At 53.5% G+C, this 23,995-nt stretch overlaps 1 protein-coding gene across 3 annotated transcripts; it reads left to right on the top strand.

Annotated features, from left to right (window-relative positions):
- Positions 1-1,205: 1,205 nt before the first annotated feature.
- SCNN1A (sodium channel epithelial 1 subunit alpha) lies at positions 1,206-22,256 on the top strand. 3 transcript variants are annotated; one of them, XM_067695509.1, is made up of 13 exons: positions 1,206-1,654; positions 1,800-2,160; positions 9,396-9,663; positions 10,444-10,631; positions 15,707-15,810; positions 16,193-16,356; positions 16,795-16,893; positions 17,109-17,226; positions 19,713-19,791; positions 19,928-19,985; positions 20,114-20,169; positions 20,331-20,406; positions 20,834-22,256. In XM_067695509.1, exons 2-13 carry the CDS (start codon positions 1,805-1,807, stop codon positions 21,212-21,214), a joined length of 1,947 nt encoding a protein of 648 aa, XP_067551610.1. In that variant the 5' UTR covers positions 1,206-1,654; positions 1,800-1,804; the 3' UTR covers positions 21,215-22,256. The 3 variants fall into 3 exon arrangements, with proteins under 3 accessions (XP_067551610.1, XP_067551611.1, XP_067551612.1); XM_067695510.1 differs by having other exon boundaries at positions 1,234-1,326; XM_067695511.1 differs by having other exon boundaries at positions 1,510-2,160.
- The last annotated feature ends 1,739 nt before the right edge of the window (positions 22,257-23,995 follow it).

The raw sequence follows: 23,995 nt of genomic DNA, 5'->3' as shown, positions 1-23,995 counted from the left end.
GCTCTCTGTGCCTCCTGGGCCCTGTTCTGAGGCCTCAGTGTCTGATGCCTTCCCTCTTCACTTGGCACTTCACTATTCTCTTGCTCAGTCGCTTGGGGCAGAGACTTTGGAGGAAAAACACAGCCCCACATTGAGCTTTTCCTTCCTTCCAGGGCTGGTGCGGCCTTGGGCCAGGCCCGGCCTCTTCCTCCGCATCTCCCTGCACGGCCCACGTCCCTCCCTGTCTCCTCGGTGCCCCCTGTCCCTGAGCTCCCTGGGCTCCGGGGTTCTGCCCAAGTGCCCTGCCTGGCCCCTTCTCCGAGCACACATTCCTGCAACCCCGTGACCACAACTGGGGACATTACACATTCCTGGCCTGGCAGCCAGTGATGTAAAAAAGAACAGAATGTCCCCAGGGCCCCGCCCAGCCCCCAGCTCCACCTGGGCCCCTCCCTGGGCTGGACAAGGTAGGGGTGCTGGTGAGGAGTCATGAGGGAAGAGGCTGGACCAGCTCGGACAGGGAGAAGGGTGCTCTGTGCCTGGTGCCAGGTGGGGCTGCGAGGTGTTCCCACCTCAGTGAGCGGGGAGGGAGGTTGCAGACACGCCTTCTCCTTCCTCTCCAAGGCCTGGGGGTGAGGCTGACGCAGGGGTGCCTCTGGAGGGATTCCCCAGGGAGGGGCCTGGCTCCTGGAAGCCCGCACAGGGGGGCCTTCCTGCTCTCCTTCAGGGGAGGGGCTGCTTCGGGGGCCGGCTCCCTCCTCCTCACCCCCCTTCTCTGCCTCTCCTCCCTCCCGGTCCTTCATCCTCTCCTGGTCCATCCACCTCCCTTCTCCTGCCTTCCCTGGTCTCCTGGTCTCCCCACCTTAGTCTCACTCGTCCTAACTTGTCCTTTTTCCCATGCTTTGCCCTCCTGGCTTTGCGTTCAGGGTCCTTCTCCTGGTTCAAGACCTCTGACCCTCCCCTGCCGTTCTGTCTCCTGGTCCCCCTGCCGGCCAGCTCCCCGCCACTCCGAGGCCCTGACTCTTCTCCCCGCCACCTCTCGCCTTCCCCATCCCTGTGCGCCTGTCACCTGCCCTCAGGCACCCTCCTCCCACCGAGGAGCTCTCAGCTCTGACTCCTCCTCTGCCCCTCCCCCTGCCCGGCTCACCTTTAATTGAGATGCTAATGAGGCTTCTGTCGCTTCCATACCTGGCGGGAGGGCAGGCTGCACCTGTCAGGTGAGGGGGAGGAGAGGCCGGGCTGCCAGATCCAGCTGGAAAGGAACCAGTCCGAGTCCAGCCACAACCCGGGAGTGGGGAACCGGAGGCCACCCAGGCCTCTTGGAGTCCTGCAGTCCTCGGGGCCGAGGTCAGGGCCAGAGACCGGAGGGAGCGGGGGCGGAAAGGAAGGGGGGCAGGATCAGAGAGGCGGGTGCACGGAGAGGAGACAGGCAAAGCAAGGGAGCCCAGAGACACCCAAACAGAAGCAGGAGGCAGAGACGGGGACAGAGACGGAGAGAAGCTAAGACACAGATCCCAGAGGAAGAGACCAAAGAAAGGGATTGACTCAGCAGGGCAGAGACCGCAGTAGAGACAGAAGGGGAGATTCTAGGACAGAACCCAAAAGGTGGCCTTATCGGGGAAGCAGGGAGGTCACTCCAGGGAAGCTCCAGCTCTTCTCGCCCCGACTGCTGCAGGTCAGCTGGCTCCCGGGGAGGGGGGCGGGCAAGAGAGGGAGAAGGTGGGCTGAGGGTGGGCTGAGGGCGCGGCCCCGAGGTGACAATGGAGGCACCCAGAGCCCAGGACTCAGTCCTGCCCCTCGTCCTCCCCGACCCACCCAAGGGCTCATGAAGGGAGACAAGCATGAGGAGCCTGAGCCGGGCCCCGAACCTGCGGCCCCCTCGCCGTCCACGGACGAGGAGGAGCCCCTGCTGGAGTTCCACCACTCCTACCGGGAGCTCTTCCAGTTCTTCTGCAACAACACCACCATCCACGGCGCGATCCGCCTGGTGTGCTCGCAGCACAACCGCATGAAGACGGCCTTCTGGGCTGTGCTCTGGCTCTGCACCTTCGGCATGATGTACTGGCAGTTCGGCCTGCTCTTCGGAGAGTACTTCAGCTACCCCGTCAGCCTCAACATCAACCTCAACTCGGAGAAGCTCGTCTTCCCCGCCGTCACCGTCTGCACCCTCAATCCCTACAGGTCGGTCTCCTTCCGCCGCTTCCCCGAGCCTGGGAGGGGGCTCCAGAGGGTACAGGGTGCCACCGGGCAGGCAGATGCTCAGACCCAGAGGTAGGAGACGACACTCCTGTCCCGAGGCAGACCTCCCTGTGGGCAGGGTAGGGAGCCCCCGATCTGATGGGCTGGCCATTGCTCTGCCCAGTGACGCCTTCCTAGTGCCCGGGGCTTCTCCAGAGCAGGCTTGGGGCACCGACAGCTTCCTCCTCCAGCCCTCCATCCTCCCGCAAGCGGGAGGGAGTGCTGATGAGGTCAAGATGCTGAGAACTCCAGAAGGGCAGGGTAGGGATCAGCCCCTCCTCCGCGTCAGGCGATGAATCTGACGGAGGTTCTGGGGCAGGGGCGGTGGGATGGGCGGTGGCAGCTGGCAGGGGCCGGGCCCTGGTACGGTGGTCTTGTTTGAGCAGGGGGGGTTGTTCTGGAGAAAGCAAAGTGGCGGGTGGTAGCAAAGCATTCTGTGAGCCGGAGGTGGGGGGCGTGGAGCGTCACAGAGCCAGGAGAACAGGACAGCCCTGGTCAGGCTGTTCTCCCAGAGGCTCAGGTGACCCTGCTGGGCTGTACAGTCCACCTGCCCAGGTGACTGACTGTTACGTACTTGGGTGTGTCCTGAAGTTTTGGGTTTCATCACCGTTCTTTGCCAATTTTCGGTCGGGAAGCCAGAGGGTGTGGAGGTGACCATAGAGAAGACAGGAGGGCAGGGCTGGGTGTCTACACACACCCACATTTTCTGTGTGTTCACTCAGTCCTGCCACACCTTGGGACACCCGAGGCAGGCCAGACACAGGGCTAGGCACCCGGCAAATGGGTTCACCAATAATTCCTGCAGTTGTTGCCGTGGGCCAGGTACTCTGCTAGGTATTTGAAAGATAGGATGGAAGAGACAGGCATATAAACAAATAACTTCAGCTCACTGTGATAGGTACAATAAAAATTGTGAGGTATAGTCTCTGTCTTCAAGGAGTGTAAGATTTACGAGTGCACGTGTGTGTGATCGCAGGAGTGTGTGTGTGAGCACACAAACGGCGTGTGTGTGCGATTGTGGGTGACTGGGATTGGTCACACATTGGGGGTGGCATATTCTGTTGTGTCCGAAGGTGTGTCATGAACTAATAAGGGTTGGGACCTCCTGTCCTACAGAGAAACATTGCCGGGCCATTTCACTGATTAACCCCCTTATAAGGTCTAGGGTAAGAGGCCAGTTACCAAGAAGCTGCCTCACGCACCAGACACAGCTAAGTACCCCACAGGCGTCTCCTTTAATTCTCCCAACCATCCTACGAGGCAGGTACTATTATCATCCGTGTTTTACACTTGAGGAAACTGAGGCAAAGAGAGGTACGGCACAAGGTCACAGAGATAGTGACTCACCCTGTTTGCCTGATCACAACTCACAAACCCTGCCTCTTCTTAACACCCAAGATGTGAACGTGGAATAAATGGAATCTCCGCTCAGACGTTTACATCTCCTTTCTGAGCTTGTTTTATTTGCCTTCTCAGCCTTCTTTCTCCTCCCCTGCTCCCTGTGACTTTGCTTCTCCTCTTCCCAACCTCATGCTCCTCTGCCCTAACCTTTCCCTCCTCTTCCCACACCCTCATCCCCTGGGGCAGTGGTGGAGGGGAGGGAGGGGAGGGCAGGCAGGCCTGAGGACTAGGCTGTCAATAAAATACTTGTGGTCGAAAGATGTGGGTGAGAGATGGACAGGGCCAGGGTGAGTGTTGAGGCCTGCGTATTTTCCAAGGCTCTGCAGGGAGCAAGGCCCTGAACAGTCGTGGAAAAAGCCCCCAGGGAATGAAAACCAGAGCCCCAGCCTCTGAGGCCTGCAGGCTGGGAGGCAGGTGTCCACACGAGAACAAAATCCCTCCTGCATGACTTAGTGGGGAGAGAACACAGCACCCTGGAAGGGAGGGGAGTCAGGAAAGGCGGGCAAGGGTATTGAACGCCTACTACATGCTTGATCCTGCCCTGGGTGCTTTATAAGCACTACCGCATTTAATCCTGACAAGTCCATGGAGATGGGCCTTATTATTTCCATTTTTGCAGATAAGGAAGTGCAGGTGAAGTAACTGAGCAGGGTCAAACAGCAAATAATAAAAAAATGAACAACGATAATGGCTAACACATACAGTACTTAATATAGTACTTCACAGTACAAACAAATGAAAATTTTCTATTAATTAAATGATTTAATCTTCACAACAGACCTCTAATGTAGAAACCAGTATTACTCCCATTTTACAGCTGAGGAAACTGAGGCCCAGAGAGGTTATGTAACTTGCCCAAGTTCACACAGGGAACCGGTGGTGAAACTGAGATTCAAAAATCCACCCCCCCCCCTCCCCCCAACATAGGAGCCAGTGCATCCTAGGTCAGCAGCTGAGTTACAAACCAAGTGTGTTTGATCTCAAAGCTCTTTCTCCCATTGCACTTTAAGGAGGGGCCAGGCAAAGGCATCCAGGGTTGGGGGGCTGGTGGGAGTCTGTGGGGAAGAGCAGCAGGAGTCCGGAGGGAGGAGGGAGGAGGGAAGGATCCAGGCTATTGGTTCCTGCTCCAGGAGAGAGGCAGGGAAGGGTGGACAGGTTGATGCAGCCCGGTGGGGGTGGGTGGTAGCCTGAGTGTGACCCACGCTGGCATGGGTACTAGAGGCAGAGGCAAGATGGGTGACTTGGACAGGGGAAGCAGGGAGGAGGTGGAAATCGTGACCAGATGCCCACCAGCAGGCAGCTGGGCGTGGCCAGAAGAGGGGGAGGAAGAAGGGGGTGCGTGGTTCTGGGCTGTTCTATAACTGCCAGAAAAGGGGACAAGGCTGAAGACCTTCATGCTAAGCAAGGAGGTGCTGAGAATCCAATGTGAAAGGTCAGCTACAGCAATCCCTTCCTTTCTGGTTAACAAAGGGCTTTCTTCACCCCAGAGACAGGGCCAGACATAGCCACATCAAAGCCCAAGAACATATTTTTCATCCAGTCCTCGGAGGATTGAGGCCGATTCTAAGGAAGAGCTTGGCATTCTTAGACAGCAAAGAAGGTCATGGAATCTTCCTTCCTGGAGATGGCAGAGCAGGGGGCATGGTGGTGAGGAGAAGGGCAGTGCCCCAAAGAGCTGCCTTGAGGCAGGGGAAGGCTCTGAGCCAACCCTGCACTCCCACAGGATCTGGAAAGCAGGCTCTGCATTGGCAGGCCTGGCAGGGACAGAAAGCCCAGACTCTTAGACCTGACACTCTCCCAACCCCCTCCCAGGGATGGACTCCTTCACGTCAGGAACCTTACTACCTCTGTAGCAGCTGTTGCTGGAAAGTTCTTCCTTAGGTAAAGCTGCAGCTTACCTCACCGTCACTTCTACCCTCCGGTCCTGGTTCTGTCTCTTTGGAGAAACTCTAAAGACATCTTCTTCTTTGCCCGATGGCCATCAGTTCAGGTGCACCTGACTGTGCTGCACTTTGCCAAGTCCACTATCGCGATCTGATCTTCATCACAAGCTTGCTGGATAAGGAGGGAACTGTCAGCTCAGAGTCAGAGGAGAAGACGGAGGCTCTGAGACCCTAAAGGCTTTGCAAAGGTCACCCAACTGCTAGGTGGACGAGTCAGAATTGGAATCTGGTCTCAGGATCCACGTTTGTTAAGACCACAAAGTCACGGGGCAGGTGAGTGGCAGGCAGTGCTCCTGTCTCCTCAGCCTTCTCTGCTTCAACAACAGGTTACTATTATCGTTCGCATTAAAGAACAGTCATGACAATAATAACAACAGCTGCAGTTATACAGTACCCACTCGGCCAGGTATTTTCCTCAGTACTTTTGATATATTAACCCATTTAATCCTTATCACCACACTGTGCAGCAGGTGCTCCCATTTCACAGATGATGAAACAGAAGCCCAGAGAAGATAAAGTAACTTCTCCAAAGTAACTTCTCCAAGGCTAACCATCTAGAAAGTGGCGAGGCTAGGAAATGAGTGTGGAAAGCTGATTAGATCTCAGTTCCAGTAACGTTTCCTTCTACTGCTGTTCTTTTAATGACCAGCAACAAACAAATCTCAGAATGTCAAACACACACCTTCCACCTGAGCTACATTTTCTCCTGGGAGAAGATGAGGGACAGCCGGCTAGTCTTTTATGAGGGAGATAGTGGAGGAGGACTGAGGACTTGGACTAGGCAGTGATTGTGACTGCACACTAGGACCTCCCGGGACTCTTGTAAAAACTACCTTGTTGGGGCCCCACCCGATCCCACCAGATCTGACTCTGGTGATTGAAGGCCTGCACTGATGGCTCACTTTTTCTTTAATTGAGGCAAATTTACCTACAGTAAAATGCACAAATCTTAGGTGCTCTTTGAGGCTTGGCGCTCAAGATATTGAACATTCCATTAGCTGGTGACCCTTTGTAGTCAATTCCTTTCCCTCTCCCACTGTCATCTTCTGACTTCTGTCACCATCCATTAGTTTTTTCTGTTCTTAGACTTCATATAAATGGACTCACACACTATGAATTTTCTTGTGTGTGTGTCTAGCTTATTTTGCTCGGCTTCATGTTTCTGAAATTCTTTCATGTGGTTTTTTGTTTGTTTGTTTGTCTTTGTTTTTTTTCTGTATCAGTCCCTTTTTACTGCTGAGCAGTGGTGATGGACATGTGGGTTCTTTCAAGCTTTTTGACAATTATGAATAAAGCTGCTATACCTTCACATACAAGTCTTTATGTGTTCACTGCTCTTGGGCAAATAGCTAGAAGTGGAATTGGGTGAAATATACAGAGGGTTATAAGGTAGATGTAGATTTAACTTTAACTACCAAACTGTCCTCCAGACTGGTGGTACCACTTTAAACTCCCACCAGCAGCAATTCCAGATGCTCCACATTCTCATCAACACTTGGTGTTGTCAGTCTCTTACTTTTAGCCTCATGGATGTTAAATGGTACCTCATTATGGATTTCATTTGCATTCACTTGAGGACTAATTGTCTTGAGCACCTTTTCATGTGTTTAGTGACCATTCGTATATTTTGGGGGTTCGTTTTTAAAACAATTTGTCTTTTTCTTGTTGATTCATAAGAAGTTTTTATATTTCAGGATTTCTTCTTTAGGTATATTTTTTAAAATATTTATTTATTTGGTTGCACCAGGTCTTAGTTGTGGCACGTGGGCTCCTTAGTTGTGGCATACATGTGGGATCTAGTTCCCTGACCAGGGATGGAATCCAGGCCTGATGCATTGGGAGTGAGGAGTCCTATCCACTGTGCCACCAGGGAAGTCCCTAGATATTCCTTATTCCAAGGAATTTTGCCCACCCCAAGGACATGAAGATCTCTTCTATATTTTCTTCTATAGTCTTTATGGTTCTGAATTTTTTGTTTAGGTCTGTGATGCAGCTTGACTTAATTTTTGTATATGGACTAAGGTAGAGGTTGAGGTTCTTTTTTTTTTTTCTTTCTTTCTTTTTTTTCATACAGTATCCAGTTGTTCCAGCACCACCTATTTTAAAAAAAAATTATTTTTGCCATTGAGTTGAACTGGTGCTTTGGTCAAAACTCAGTTGACCATATATCTGTGATTATATTTCTGGACTCTATTCTGTGCCATTGATCTTTCGTTTATCCTTATATTAGCCCTACACTGTTTTGATTACTGTGGCTTTATAGTCTTAAACTCAGGTAGAGTAAGTCCTCTAACTTGGCTCTTCTTTTCCAAAATCGTTTTGGTCATTCTAGGGTCTTTGCATTTCCATATCAATCTTAGAATCAGCCTGTGAATTTCTTCCAAAATGTCCACTGAAATTTTGATAGACACTTGAGTTGAATCTAGAGAGCAATCTGGGAGACCTCGTGAGTTTCTTTTTCCTTCTTTTTTTTTTTTTAATATTTACTTATTTATTTATTTGTGGCTGTGTTGGGTCTTTGTTGCCGCGCGTGGGCTTTCTCTAGTTGTGGTGAGCGGGGGCTACTCTTCGTTGGGGTGTGTGGGTTTCTCATTGCTGTGGCTTCTCTTGTTGCGAGCACAGGCTCTAGGCACACAGGCTTCAGTAGTTGTGGCACGTGGGCCCAGTAGTTGTGGCTTGCAGGCTCTAGAGCGTGGGCTCAGTATTTGTGGTGCACGGGCTTAGGTGCTCTGTGGCATGTGGGATCTTCTCGGACCAGGGCTCGAACCCATGTCCCCTGCATTGGCAGGAGGATTCTTAACCACTGAGCCACCAGGGAAGTCCCCCTCATGAGTTTCTGATCCATGAACATCTGCAACTCCTTTTATTTTGGTCTTGGTGGTTTGTTTCAGCAGGATTTTCAGTGTACAGGTCTTGCACTTCTTTCATTAGATTTATTCCCAGTGTTTGATGTTGTTTATGCTGTTTAATATGGTGTTGTATTTGATTTCATTTTCCAAATATTTGTTGCTAGCTTGTAGAAATACAATTAATTTTTGTACATTGGCTTTGTGTCTTGCAACCTCGTTTAATTTCTAGGTGTTCTAGGTGTTTGTTTTGTTTTGGTAGATTCTATCCCTAAGGCCCTGCTACTCTGGACTTTCGTGATGCAGCATATAGGCCTCGTATTGAGAAGAAGGAATGTGAGGATTTATACTGGACGGTGCTTAACTTACAGTGTTTGGGCCCCACCCGAAACTCATTAAAACTGAGTCTCCTCTGGTGTCTGGTAGGCGGGAGGGGGCGCGGCGTATGCAGCACTGACATTGGCATTTTTTAAGTTCCCTGGAAGATTCTAGAAATGCAGTTGAGAACCCCAGACTTAGAAAGTGTCAGGTGGCAGACGGACCCAAAAGCCACCCTCGCCGGGGCGGGAAGGGGCGGGGGAAATGGGGCGGGATGGCGCGCGCATCGCGGGTCCCTGGAGTGTCTGGGCCCAGCCCGTCCACCCCCGCTCCCGCCCTGGGAAGGGGCAGACAAGTTCTGGGTTCCCTTCCAGGCCAGGGCTAGGTGGGAGGAGAGCGCCTCCCGCCTCTCCCTCACGATAAACACGCGGCAGTAAATGCCGTCACCGCCGGAGCTCACTGTCGCCTCCTATTATTCCGCGGACACACCTGTCTGCACGCCCCCTCGCCCCCGAGATAGCCTGGGAGACCCCAGAACTATTCCCCGCAGGCTTCTCCGGGATGAACCGACCTCTCCGGTTACAGACAGGGAAACTGAGGCCCAGGGGCGCCGGGGATTGTCGTGAGGCCGCCGCCTCCTGGTCCGACCCTTTGCCATCGCCCCTCCCAGGTACACGGAAATGAAAAAGGACCTGGAGGAGCTGGACCGAACCACAGAGCAGACGCTCTTCGACCTGTACAAGTACAACTCCTCCAACAGTCTCGTGGCCCACGCCCGCGGCCGCCGCGACCTGCGGCAGTCCCTGCCGCACCCCCTGCAGCGCCTGCCGGTCCCGGCTCCGCCCCACGCCGCCAGCAGAGTCCGCCGATCCGACTCCAGCCTGAGTCACAGTAACCCGAAGGTGAACAGGAAGGACTGGAAGATCGGCTTCCAACTGGTAAGGCCCCGCCCCCTCGCCCCGCCCCTCTGGTGCGGCCGGAGCCCGGGACTCCGCTCCGCTCCCTTTTCCTACCCACCTCTGCTGCCGGTGATACAAGGCGGACCCAGTCCGCTGGCTGGCAAAATGAATAAGTTAAATACTTAAATATGGTTTGAAAAATAAAATTAAATGGCATCTCTCTGGGCTCCAGCTTGTGGAGGCTCCTCGCTGGGGGCCTCTGTGGGAGCGTTTATGGGGTGAGAAGTCAGATCTACGGTGGAAAAGGTGCTTTCTGAATTCCAATCCCCCCCAGTGGGACTCAGTTGGGACCCTCCAGTGTGATGGGGCACTGGGGCTCCGCCGGCCTAAGACAGAGAATAGGGAGACAGTAACAAGGAAACTAAAAATAAATGGGAGAGAAGCAGAGAGAAGAAAGAGAGGCCCCTTTAGTGAGAGCGGAGCATGGTACCCGGAGACCGGGGTTCCAGTCCCCGCTCTGGTGCTGGGACTAACCACTTGATTCCTCAGTCTTCCCATCTGTGAAATGGGGAGAAGAATCCTTGCTCCACCCTCCTCGGACTGCATAAATGACCCGGAGGTGTGTGCAGCTCCCGGTCTCCTCCATTAATCCCCTGCTCTCCGGGTCCGCTCTTCTCGGGGCTTCTGTTTCTTCCCACTCCTGGCTCCCCACCCCTGTCTATCTGGCTTCAGGACCCCAGACTATCCATTCCTTGACCTTGGCCCCCCTCCTGCTTACCCTTGCTGCTGGTCCTCTGACTCTCTGGTCTCTGTGTCTAGTGCAACCAGAACAACTCGGACTGCTTCTACCGGACGTACTCATCAGGGGTGGATGCAGTGAGGGAGTGGTACCGCTTCCACTACATCAACATTCTATCCAGACGGCAGGACACTCCAATGCTGGAGGAGGAAGCGCTGGGCAAATTCATCTTCGCCTGCCGCTTCAACCAGGTCTCCTGCAATGAGGCGTGAGTCTTGTCCCTGAGGCCTGGCTTCGTGCTCCCCATGGGGTCTCCTTCCCTGCGCCAGCCTGAGGCCCAGCATGGCCAGCACCCCGGAATGCTGGTTGACTAAATAAATGCTTGCGGGTGGGGAGGAGGGAGAAGCATTGACTTCAGGTCCAAACCTCTGCCCCAGGAATTGTCCTGCAGGATTTCTGCTGCTCCCTGCAGGGCTGGGTCTGAGTGAAGCAGCCTCAAATGGATGCCCTGGGAAGGCTGGGGTTGAGGTCCGGCTTTGAGAAACCAAGGGCTGGAAGCATGGTTCTCCATTTTTCTAAGGCCTCTTTCTCACTAGCGTCAAACTCCAGAGTGCCTGGAAGGTCGTCTGGTCCCCTGCCCCGCTTGCTCAGATGACGCGGCAGTAGTGGTATAGTGGACACAGCGTGGACTGAGTCAGAGTCTGACCCTCAGTTCCTGCTCTGGCTCTGTTTCTTCCAGGCCAGGTGACTCTGAGCATTTCACATCACTCTTCGGAGGCTACTTCTTTGTAAAGTGGGGGAAATGAGATTCATTCAATGTTCATTGAACAAATATGTTTGACTGTCTGGGCTGTGTGCCCGTCACTGCTGTAGACATTTGGGATACATCAAAGAAGAAGAAGAAAAATCCTTGTCTTTTGGCACTTTTTCTTTCTTTTTCATCTTTTTTTTTTTTTCTTTCTTTTTTTGGCCACACCGTGCGGCATGCTGGATCTTAGTTCACTGACCAAGGATTGAACCCACGCCCCCCGCAGTGGAAGTTCAGGGTCTTAACCGCTAGACTGCCAGGGAAGTCCCTTGGCACTTTTTCTTAAGTGATGAAGATGATGATAACATCTATCTCCAAGTGCAAGAGATGACGAGTTGAGAGCACTTTACACACTGCAGTGAGTGGTGGGTCTCATTACTCCTGTGAAATGACACTCACACAGATGAAGTGACTTGCCCTAGGCCACCAGGCCAGCCCGAGCCAAGGGTCCTCCCCACTCTACTGCAATGCCCGCCAGGCATTCTTTCAGTCACATCTCCTGTCATAATGTCCTTGCAAAGAGGTCACAGCAGCTGCCAGCTCTCTGAGGGCTGGGAGGGGCTAGGGGTACAGGGAGGTCCCCTTCTGTAGCCTCTGGCCCCTCCTACCCCCGCCTTCCCCTCCCTATTCCTCGGTGTTCAGGCACCATCTCCCTGCCTCTGCCTGGCTGAGGAAGGGTGTTGACGCAGCGTCTCCACTCTACAGGGACCCCTGCCCTTTTCTGTCACTAGGGCCACGTGTCACCTGGTTCTGCCGCCACCCCTCACCTGGAACACACACTCTGCCCAGCGCACACCTTTGTTCCTGTCTCTTGTTTCTGTGTTTGTTTGAGGACAGAAGCTGCCACTGGGGAAGTGAGACCAGCACCTGAGCCTGGGTCAGCCCACACCTGCCACCGACTTGCTCTGTCACCCTCTCACTTTGCCTGCCCCAGGCTGCTGCCTCCCCATCAATGGAAAGTCCATCGTTCATCTCAGACTTGACGCTTAGGTCACTTCCTCAGTTCAGAGCCTCATTTCTCACCGGGATTATGATAGCCCTTCTAATTTGTCTCTCTGCCTCTCAATCCTCCCTTTATTCTGCGACCACAGGAAGCTTTAATACTTCAGGGTTCTGCCTGCACTTCACTGTACTTAACTATTCCAGTGAGGCCCGTTTAAAATCCTTCAGTGTCTCTCTGGCCTTCGGAATTGAGTTCAAGCGCTTTATCATGGCTTTCTCAGTCCTCTCCTCCCCTGTATCCAACACCCTTTCCCCTCTCTCTATAATCTTTTCTTTAATAACAGCTTTATTGAGGGACTTCTCTGGTGGTCCAGTGGGTAAGACTCCGTGCGCCCAATGCAGGGGGCCCGGGTTCGATCCCTGGTTGGGGAGCTAGATCCCACATGCATGCCGCAACTAAAAGATCCTGCGAGCCACAACTAAGACCCAGCGCAGCCTAAATAAAAAAATAAGTATAAAAAAAAACACAGGGATTTCCCTGGTGGCGCAGTGGTTGAGCGTCCGCCTGCCGATACAGGGGACACGGGTTCGTGCCCCGGTCCGGGAGGATCCCACATGCCGCGGAGAGGCTGGGCCCGTGAGCCATGGCCACTGAGCTTGCGCGTCCAGAGCCTGTGCTCCGCAACGGGAGAGGCCACAACAGTGAGAGGCCCGCGTACAGCAAAAAAAAAAAAAAAACCAACAAAAAACCCAGCTTTATTGAGATATAATTCACATACCACAAAATTCATCCTTTTAATGGCTACAGTTCATTTGTTTTTAGTTTATTCACAGAATTGTGCAGCTATTACCACTGTCTAATTGTAGAATATTTTCCTCACCCCCTGTTCCTTCCCCTCCTCCGAGCCTTGGCAACCACTATTCTACTTTCTGTCTCTATGGATTGCCTGCTGGGGACATTACATATAAATGGAGTCACACAATATGTGGTCTTCGGTGACTGGCTTCTTTCACTTAGCATCCTGTTTTCAAGGTTCATCCATGTTTCAGTGTGTATCAGTTAATACATGCCTTTTTTTTTTTTTTTTTTTGGCCACGTCGAGAGGCATGTGGGATCTTAGTTCACCAACCAGGAATCAAACTGGTGCCCCGCTGCAGTGGAAGGGCGTAGCCCTAACCACTGGACCGCCAGGGAATCCCCCCCAGTTCCTGCCTTTTTTCTGACTAAATAGCTTTCCATTGTATGCATAAGCCACATTTTGTTTATCTCTTCTTCAGCGGATGGACGTTTGGGTTGCTTTCACTTTTTGGCTATTATGAATAATGCTGCTATGAGCATTCTTGTACACGTTTTTGTATGGATGTATATTTTCATTTCTCTTAGGAGATACCTAGGAGTGGAATTACTGGGTCACATAGTAATTTTATATTTAACATTTAGAGGAATTGCCAGACTGTTTTCCAAGTAGCTGCGCTGTTTTGCATTCTCATCAGCGGTGTGTGAGGTTTGCAAATTCTCCCCAGCCTCCCCTTGTTATAGCTGTCCTTTTGACTTTAGATGTCTTAACGAATCCCTATACTCTTTTTTTTTAAATTTATTTATTTTTGGCTGTGTTGGCTCTTCGTTGCTGCGCTCAGGCTTTCTCTAGTTGCGGCGCGCGGGCTTCTCATTGCGGTGGCTTCTCTTGTTGCGGAGCACGGGCTCTAGGTGCGCGGGCTTCAGTAGTTGTGGCGCGCAGGCTCAGTAGTTGTGGCACACGGGCTTAGTTGCTCCGCCGCATGTGGGATCTTCCCGGACCAGGGCTCGAACCCGTGTCCCCTGCATTGGCAGATGGATTCTTAACTACTGTGCCACCAGGGAAGTCCCTGAATCCCTCTACTCTTAATAGCAAATTTACATAGCTCTTACTGAGGGCTAAGCACCGTTCTGAGTGTAATTTAATCCTCCCAGTATCCCTGTGAAGTAAGTAGTATGATTATCGCCATTGTATAGATGAGGAAACTGCAGCGCAAAGAGATCAAGTGCCTGGGCTGGTCCTCCAGCTAACACTGGTTAGAGCTAGGATTCGAGTACAAGCTGTTTCGTTCTGGAGCGCGTGCTCTTCACCGTCACGTTATGCTGCTGCTCATATACATATTCTCATAATGTGCTTACTGTGTTTCTCTTTGTATGTGTTTTTACCCAGTGTGTGTGTAATGTGGACATAAATGGCGTTGTGTTATGTATCTCGTGTCACTTTTTATTTTGTAAACTAAGCTCTGTGAGTTTAAGAATGATCCATGGTGCTGTGTCTACGCTGTTGATTCCACCTGCTGCAAACAGCCCGTGGTGTGCACCTGCCACACTGTCCCTGTCCCTCTCCTCTGAGCAGGGCTCACAGGCCTTGCAGGACTGGCCGCTTCTTTCTTCCTCCCTCCCTGAGGGAAGCCTTTGTTCTGGAAGTGCTGACTTCCTAGCCCTTCCCAGAATGTGCACCAGTACTTCACACCCTTGCGCCTTTGCTCTTCAAGGCCGATGGAGCATTCCAGATCATCTAGTTCCATCTCCTCGTTTTACAGATGAGGAGAGTAAGCTTAGGGAAAAATGGCTGCTCAAGGCCGTGCAGCCAGCGCCCCGCTCCTGACCTCCGTCCAGCCTTCTTTCCTCTCCTACTTCTCTTCCTTCCTCCTCTGCCTCTCTCGGCCCAAAGCCTCATCCCCCTCTTCTCCCTGCTCCCCTCACTGGCTCCCAGAGGGCAGGGTAGTTAGAACACACATCCCCTCTGTTCCCGTGTGGGCTCTAGCTGCAGCCCCGCACAGCCTCCCTGTTGGGGGACCTGTGATTTGCTGTCAAATCGTGTTCCTATTGCAACACAAATCTGTGATTCCTTTCTCTCTGTTCCCAAACTTATCCCAGCCCAGCTTTGGACCTACCAGTGGGAGGCATGCTGACGTGAGAGGCCCCGTTCCCGCCCTCGCATCTGACCTTCCTCCTTGAAGCTTTGTGCTCACTGGTCTCACTCTCTTCCCCCCGGACCCCCCTTCCCTTCCGTTCATCTGTCAGCTAGCTGTTAACGATCTCCTGTGTCTCCAGTGTGCCAGGAACCACACCATTACCCTAGAGATGATTCGGACATGAATGAGATGTGGCTCCTGTCCTCAGGGAGATTATAAACCAAATGGGGAACTAAGAGTGAGACACACGAGAAGCTAGGGGTGCTGCAGGAGTTCATAGTGCAGCACAGTGACGGGAGGGTCACAAGGCCAGTGAGGTCAGGTGGCCTCACCGTAGGGTGGAAGGGAAGGAGCCTGGGTGGAAGGGTGGAAGTAGGGTGGAAGGAGCCTGGGCTAGAAGATGGCTGATCTGGTTGGTGTCCCATCTCATCCTCGCTGCTTGTGTGACCTTGGGCAGCTACTGGATCTCTCCGAGCCCGTGCTCCCTCTTCCGTGAAGTAGGGATGATGCCCAGTGGAGTGACTGAGGGCTTGTGGGCAAGGCTCCCAGCACTGTGTTGGCACATAGTAGGTGATCAGGAAACAAAGGGCTCTGAAAGTCTTCCTCTCCCTGACCCCCTGCACTTTCCCCTCTGACCCCCCTCTCTCTCTCCTGCATAGGAATTACTCCCACTTCCACCACCCGATGTATGGGAACTGCTACACTTTCAATGACAAGAACAACTCCAACCTCTGGATGTCCTTCATGCCTGGGGTCAACAACGGTGCGCCACCCCTGACCTCGGCCCCAGCCCCTCCCCCGCGCTCTGCACCCGCATTTACCCACCTTGAGCCCGCGTCCTAGTGATGCTTGGGGCCTCACTGCAGCGTGCCCATCTGTATCCTGGAAAAATCCTCTTTGATTTTTCTCCCCCGTGGGCATCACGTGGTACATTCCAGGTGTGGTAGGAATCCTGTCCCAGTCCTGCCTTCCGCTGCCCCTCACCCCAACCCCGAATCCAGCTCAGGGGTTGCCAAGCCCATTTGCAGGTCTTCCTGAACTTGCTGCCCTGGGAGGCTTAGAGACGAGGCAGGGTAGGCGGGTGGGTTTCCACCCCCAGATGCTTCTCCCAGACCCCCGTCACTCTGTTCCCCCTGCACGCCCAGGTCTGTCCCTGATGCTGCGGACGGAGCAGAATGACTTCATCCCGCTGCTGTCCACGGTGACCGGGGCCAGGGTGATGGTGCACGGGCAGGATGAGCCCGCCTTTATGGACGACGGAGGCTTTAACCTGCGGCCTGGTATGGAGACCTCCATCAGCATGAGTAAGGCAAGGAGGCTGACTGCGAGGCCTGGGAAGAGAGCCTCAGGTGAAGGGCGGGGAGAGGGCCTGGGGGGTGACAGCCAGAGGACCGGAAGAGGTCGTGCAGGGGGAGCCTCGAGCGCATGGAGGTCTTCAGGAGCAGAAACCAGGGGTGAGGGCCCCGGCCGAGTGGGCGTTAGGAAGTAGGGATCTGGGGCGGGAGAGGCTCGGGCGAGAGCACCGAGAAGGGGTGCGGGGCGTGCTTGGGGTTCCAGGGGGTGCTCCGGGCCCAGTGTCCTTGGAAGTAGTCCCGGGCGTGTGTTTTGAAATGGTGAGGCAGATAGGAGAGGAGGTAAGGTAGGACATACAGCCTGGGACTGAGGGAAGACAGAGGCCGGGAAGAGGCCTTGACAACGAGAGGTCTGACCTCTGACCTCTGACTTCTCCATGTCTCTGCATTCGCAGGAAGCCGTGGACAGACTTGGGGGTGACTATGGCGACTGCACCAAGAATGGCAGCGATGTCCCAGTGGAGAACCTTTACGGTACCAAGTACACGCAGCAGGTGAGGCTCAGCCTGTTTCCATGGCGACCATCTCCCAGGCCTGCAGTGCAGGTCAGCCAAAGCCACAGGGTGTGTGTGATGGGTGATGGGGACGGGTGGAGAGAGGGATGGAGGCGCACTGCGGGGACTGGTGTGTGCTCCCCTCCCCTGCCGTTTGGAGCTGCGTCAGGGAGGGCAGTCCTGACCCCCTCCCCCTTCATTCTCCCCTCCTGCAGGTGTGTATCCATTCCTGCTTCCAGGTGAACATGATCAGGGAGTGTGGCTGTGCCTACATCTTCTACCCGCAGCCCAGGGGTGTGGAGTTCTGTGACTACAGGAAGCATAATTCCTGGGGTGAGACTGCGGGAGGCCCGGCCCCATACCCCACTTGAGCCCAGGACAATCCCAGGAGCCCTGCACCCTCAGTGCCCCGGCCGTGGCTTCTGGCTCCCACGGTCTCTGGCAGGTTCTCCTGCCGACTCTTGTGTTCCGGCCCTTAGATGCTACCCCTCTCTGTTTTCCTCTCACTCTCTGTGTCTCTCCTCTATCTCTGTTCCTCCCTCACAGTTTCTCTCTCTCTCTGTTTTGGCTTCTGTGTGTTTATAATGGGATGGCCTCATTTAAAAATGACTCGCAGCAAAAAGGAAGGAAGAGCCATGAAGCAGATCTCCCCCGGGTTCTGCGCTCTGACTGTAGCTTCCCGGCTCACTCCCCAGGGCGCCAGCCAGGCCGGTGCTGGGCACTGGCACTGGGGGCAGGAAGAAAATACTAGACGTTATGTGCATCTGCCTCATTCCCTAACATCTTCCATTTTATGTATGTTTTATAATGTACATAAGGTATCAGTGCAGTGGGAGTGGGTATGTCATTTAGAAACCCAGTACATAGATTGGAATGGCTTACGGAGGAATGTTTTACCTAGAATCTGGAGGGCACTAGATTCTCCTCCTGACCCTGGTCTAGGAGCCGACCAATCCCTTTTCCTTTTTTCTACAGCTGAGTTATTCAGCAGGGAAGCTGTGCTTAGAGAGAAAGAAAATCCCCAAGAGACTAGAAGATAGAGGGCAGGCGTCCCTGTGCACATGCCCTTACCTGGCACAGCTGACCCCTCCCAGGGGACGTGGCTGGGCCACAGCAGACCCTAGAGTTGCATGCTGCTTCTGTCTTGGCTCTGCTGTGTTCATCTTTCTGCCCACTTCCTTTCCTGGCTCTGCTGCACTCAGCTTTCCCCCTGCCTGTGCTCTGCAGTCGGCCTTCCGGCCTTCCGATTCCTAGCCCTCTGGCCTTAGAGCATCACAGCGCATCAGAGCTGGAGGGAAGCTCGGAGGGCGTCTGGCCTGACGGGCTTCTTTCTCAGATGAACAAGCTGAGGTTCCCGAGGGAAGACGCGATGTCCCAGGACACGCAGGGCAGGGACTCTGCCCACTGCTCCCCCGACCCCCAAACAGTGATTGCTAAGTGCTTGTGAATTTGAAAAAGATCTTCGAGAGAAAAATAACATTGCTGTTTGCTGAGAAGCTGTGAGGATGAGGGAGAGGAGCCTGGCTGAAAACACAGTCTGTTGAGTTTCCTGAGGATGGCTTACTCCCAGAGAAAAGGGCCTAGCTGTTTCCCACTCTTCCTAATTAAAGATTAATTATGTAATTAATAATATAAACCCCGGTAGACAGAGAGATTTGGGTCAGAAATGAAGAAGGACTTCTGGACGGGTGACTAAAAGTAGCAAGAATGACAAAATAACCTTACTTAGAACTTGAGAAATAGGGGTGAAGGGCGAATTCACGGTCCCATTATTTTTTTTTCTTGGTAACAGCTTTATTGAGGTAATTCATTTCCCGGATAACTCACCCGGTGAAAGTGTACAGTGGAACTTCAGTATACTCGGTTTTTAGCACAGTCATAGAGCTGTGTATCAATCATCACAATCAATTTAGAACCTTTTCATCACTCCAAAAAGAGACTATGTACCCATTAGCCCTCTCCATCTCCCCTTTCCCTGCGACCACAGGCTCCCTCCCTGCCCCTACCATCCCATGCCCCTCATAACCACTAACCTACTTTCTATCTACCGTAAGATTTACCTGTGTTGGACATTTCTTGTATCACAATATGTGATCCTTTGTGATTGGCTTATTTTCATTAGCATAATGTTTTCAAGGTTCATCCACTTTGTAGCACACATCAGTACTTCACTCCTTTTTATGGCTGAATAATATTCATTGTATGGATGGACCACATCTTGTTCATCCATTCGTCAGTTGATGGACCTTCGGGTTGTTTCCATTTTTTGGCTCTTGTGAATAATGCTGCTCTGAACATTTGTGTACAAGTTTTGTGTTGAGTTTTCAATTCTCTTGGGTGTGGAATTGCTGGTGCATAGAGAAGTTCTATGTGTAACCTTTTGAGGAACCGCCAGACTGTTTTCCACGACGGTGGTACCATTTTACATTCCCAGCAGTGATGAGTTCCAGTTTCTCCACATCCTCACCAACACTTGTTATTGTCTTTTTCCATTGTAGCCATCCTAGTGGGTGTGAAGGGGTATCTCGCTGTGTCTCATTATTCTTGCACTAAAATTGTTCCCATTTCCTTCTTTGACTTTTAAATGTTTGTCCATATCCTGTGCATCTTTACAGAGGTGTACCCTGGTTGATTTTATTTTTTATTGGACTTAGCTTAATTTCTTCTACATTTTCTGTTGCTGCCACTCGGGGGGCATCACTGTAACGTTACGTAATACTCTTGTGAAGTGGGCGCCAGGGATCTTGGGAGACCTCTTGGGTGTGGGGTGGAGAAGGCTGAGGGGGCCTAGGGAAATGAGCACGTCTCTGCACCCGCAGGCTACTGCTACTATAAGCTCCAGGACGCCTTCTCCTCAGACCGCCTGGGCTGTTTCACCAAGTGCCGGAAGCCATGCAAGTGAGCCTCCCCCCACCCCCCCCGGGAGCGCAGGTTGGGCAGCTGGCTGCTTGGCTGGGTAGAATACGGGGTCCTCAGCTCAGCTTTGAGTGGGAGAGCCTCACCCCCCATCACTGAGCACCTTCTCCGTCCCCAGTATGACCACCTACAAGCTCTCTGCCGGTTACTCACGATGGCCCTCGGTGACATCCCAGGTAAAGTGTGTGTGTGTGTAACATTGTGGTCTTCTGGCCATATGCTTATGGTTGTGTATGACCCCACCCCATCCCTGTAAGCCTGAAGACTCTGGGGTGACCCCATTGACACCCCAATCCTTTCCCAGGACTGGGTCTTCCAGATGCTGTCCCTACAGAACAATTACACCGTCAAGAACAAGAGGTCAGTCCTACCCTGATTCCGGCCCCGGGAAAGGAATCTTTTGGAGGGAAAACAGACCAGGGAAGAGGGGTCATTGATACAGTTGATTGGAGGAGGGTTTTTCGAGCGGCAGAGAAGTTAACCCTCTGCCGTTTCTTCCCACCCTCTCCCCAACGCCAAAGAGATGGGATTGCCAGACTCAACATCTTCTTCAAGGAGCTGAACTACAAAACCAACTCTGAGTCTCCCTCTGTCACGGTGCGTCCTGCCTCACTGAGGCTAGGGATCTCTTGGGGATCTTAGCGGGGTGGCTGTCCGTAAAGACAAGGGATGGCCTCTGTGGGCCAGAGGGTTTGGGCCTCGAAGGTGGAAAGGGGATAGGGCAAGGGTGAGGATTAGAAGGTTGGAAGGAGGATGCTCGCTGGGGGTGAAGTCTCTGGGGCAGGGGGTGACGGACGATGGGGAGAAGGCCCCTGAGACAGGTCTGGGTTTCAGCTGTCCCCGTCGTGGCCTGGTTCTCAGCTTTCCCTGGAAGAAACCAACCAGTGGCCGTGTGCTCCCAGGGGAGGGGAGCAGAGGCCAGGGGCCCCGGGACCAGGAGAGGCTGAGCGGGCTGGCCGAGGGCCTACGGGCAGGAGGGCAGGGTTCCTCTGCTGAGTGGTCAGTGTGCCTCTCCTCCTTACAGATGGTCACCCTCCTGTCCAACCTGGGTAGCCAGTGGAGCCTGTGGTTCGGCTCCTCCGTGCTGTCTGTGGTGGAGATGGCTGAGCTCATCTTTGACCTCCTGGCCATCACATTCTTCATGCTGCTCCGGAGGTTCCAAAGTCAATACTGGTCTCCAGGCCGAGGGGGCAGGGGTGCCCAGGAGGTGGCCTCCACTCCACCTTCCTCCCTCCCCTCCCGTTTCTGCCCCCACCCCGCGTCTCCATCCTCATCCGCGGCGGGCCCTGCCACCTCCCTGGCCTTGTCAGCCCCTCCACCTGCCTATGCCACCCTGGGCCCCCGCCTGGCTCCATCAGGCTCCACGGAGGCCAGCTCGTCCGCCCACAGTCCGGGGGAGCCCTGAGAGGGAAGGGCGGTGTCCCCTCCCCACGGCAGGTGCTTCCCTCGGTGGACGGGAATTAGAGAATGTTTGGGGCTGCCTCTCAGAGCTGCCCAGCTGCCTGTGCTGGGGGGCAGGGAAGCAGGCTGGATAGGGGGCTGAGGAAATTGTCTGGAGAACCATGGCCAGCATGGCCTCGGTTCCTGCCCTGTACCCGCTGGTCCTGCCTCGAGAACACTCCGGTTTCCCCACCCGAGTGCAGACAAGTCCTCTTTTCCCTTGGACCAGCCAAGACAAACTTGGATCTTTGACAAAGAACTTTCCTTGGAAACAACTGACAACCAGAACAAAACACAAACAAGGGCACACAAAGCCATGCACGGTTTCCTCCTCAAAGATGCCTGGATTCAGCCCCAGAATGGCCCTCCACGCTGCTTTCCAGGGACACAGACATTTGCTCCTCTTCTTGAACTTGGGTGGGGAACCCCACCCAAAAGCCCCCTTGGTTGGTTGCTAGGCAATTCCCTTTCCCTGACTCTCAGGGCAGGGGCTGGAACAGCTCAGTGTAGTAAAGACTCGGCCATTCCCAGTCGGAGTCCCAGGACTCTTCCAGCCTCACGACCCCATGCCCCCATGGAGCCACACCCCAGCGCCTCTGCCCTGCATCCCTGTCCTTTGGAACTCTGTGCATCTGCTCACGCTATTTCCTTAGCCTGGAAGCTTCTCCCACCCTCTGCTGGAGAACTCCTACGCATCCTTTAAACTCCAGCTCAGATACCATTACTTGTGTGCAGGCTTCTGCCCCGTCTTGTCTTGCCCAGGCGTGACCACTTCCCTACCCTGTGGACTCCCATAGCACACCATAACATCCATGGAAGTGCAGATGCTGCATTTTACTTTCCTGTTTATTTGCGTCTGCGTCCCCAGCTAGACTGAGCTCGTTGTGGTCAGGATTGAGTCTTGTTCATTTAGGGATCCTCAGGGTCTAGCCCAGTATCCTGCTTGGAGCAAGTAGGCAGGTACTTAATAAATGTTGCTGCATAAAGAATGTCTGGAGTGCTGGATGGGAGCACCGTGAAAGGGTCAGGGAGTGGATGCAAGTCCTGGGTCACTGTCCAAGCACCTGGGAGGTCCCAGCTTGGGGGAAGGGACAGTCTCCCGTACCCCTGGCTGCACTACGGCAATGGCCATTCTTCAGGGGCCTTAGGAGAGACAAACTAGCTTGTTAGTTCCTCCACGGGCATTGCTGAGCATCTGCTATGTGCCCATCACCATGTTCAGGTGGGAGGTGAAGACAGGTGCCCTTCCGTCAGGAGACCTGCTGTGCAGTTCCTGGGATGATGTGCCCCTGTCCACGGCCTGAACCTCCTTTCCTTCCCAACCTTGGTTACCACCATGTGTAATCCTCCTCTGCATTCGCTGAGTACCACTCACCACGCAGCTGCAACATCTTCGTCCTCATCTGCCTCGTCTGCAGCATCCTCACCTGCCTGCCTCCCCAGCAACTGCCCGCTAGTGGTGGAGGAGTATGAGAGACAGTCCGGGTTCCTAGGAACTTCAAAGCCTGTATATTCTTACTCTCACGTCATCACAGAGAGAGCAGCATTGGGAATCTTTCCAGCTTTTATTTATTTATTTATTTTTATTATTATTATTATTTTTTGCGGTACGCGGGACTCTCACCGCTGTGGCCTCTCCCGCTGTGGAGCAGAGGCTCCGGACGCGCAGGCCCAGCGGCCATGGCTCACGGGCCCAGCCACTCCATGGCATGTGGGATCTTCCCGGACCGGGGCACGAACCCGCGTCCCCTGCATCGGCAGGTGGACTCTCAACCACTGCACCACCAGGGAAACCCCAGCTTTTATTTTAACAAAGGAGAATTGAGGGATGTCTGAATGGAACCCGGGTTTCCAGACCCCCAGTTCCTTCCCCCATTCCAGCATCAGACCTGGAACTCAGAAGTCAGCCTTCCTCATCCTCTTTGGGACCACTTCCCCTGCTGCCTTGGTCTTACTCTCCTCAACTGTAATCTCCCCGTCCTGAGGAGCCACGTGAATCTTGGGAAAGGGGGGGGGATGGTGGAGGGAGCGGGAAGGTAGGAAAGGTCATGACGAGGAAGTGATGTGACGACTCCTGACTTCCCTTTCGTAGACACAAGACGATGAGGGGAAAATGCTGGTGTCACAACGGTTTCCTCTCAGTGCCCTCAGGTTCAGCCTGCTCTTGTGCTCTCTGGCCACAGCCTATCATCAGTCCTGCCCCAGCCCTCCCTGGCTCCGTCTCCCCTGGCTGCGTGGGCAGGACCTGCGGGGCAAAGCTGGAGCTATTGCAGATGACAGCAATCAGCTACGCTCCCCCTCCTTCCCCTTCTCCCCCAGCCTGCGCTGGAGTTTCTCCTGCCAAAGGCATGTCCACCCTGAGCTGTTTCCTCCTCTCCTCCATCCCTCATCTTTGTGTTACTTCTGGACACTAGGGTAGTTTGTTTGTTTTTTTTAGCTTTAAAAATAGTTTATTTCCTTCTTCACCCACACACAAAGACATGCACCTTCTGACCATTATTCAAGGCATCACAAATTCCATAAAAACTTCTATTAATGTATGTGTCTTACATGATTCAAGATAAAGTGGATTTTAAAAGCAAACGGGTACCAGTTACGGGGGCCGGGAGGGGACTAGGGCAGGTACCAGTAATACAGGGCATGCGTTTTTCTAGAGTGTTTACTGAAATCGGCAGTAATCTGCACACTTGCACCGTATGAGTAGTTATCCAAGATCAGCGCATCCAGGGGAGGTGCGCCTAGTTTC

The sequence above is a fragment of the Pseudorca crassidens genome, chromosome 11, assembly GCF_039906515.1.
Source record: "Pseudorca crassidens isolate mPseCra1 chromosome 11, mPseCra1.hap1, whole genome shotgun sequence".
Classification (NCBI taxonomy): Eukaryota; Metazoa; Chordata; class Mammalia; order Artiodactyla; family Delphinidae; genus Pseudorca; species Pseudorca crassidens.
The sequence above is the reverse complement of the archived record's forward strand: the minus strand, read 5'-3'. Positions and strand labels throughout refer to the sequence as shown.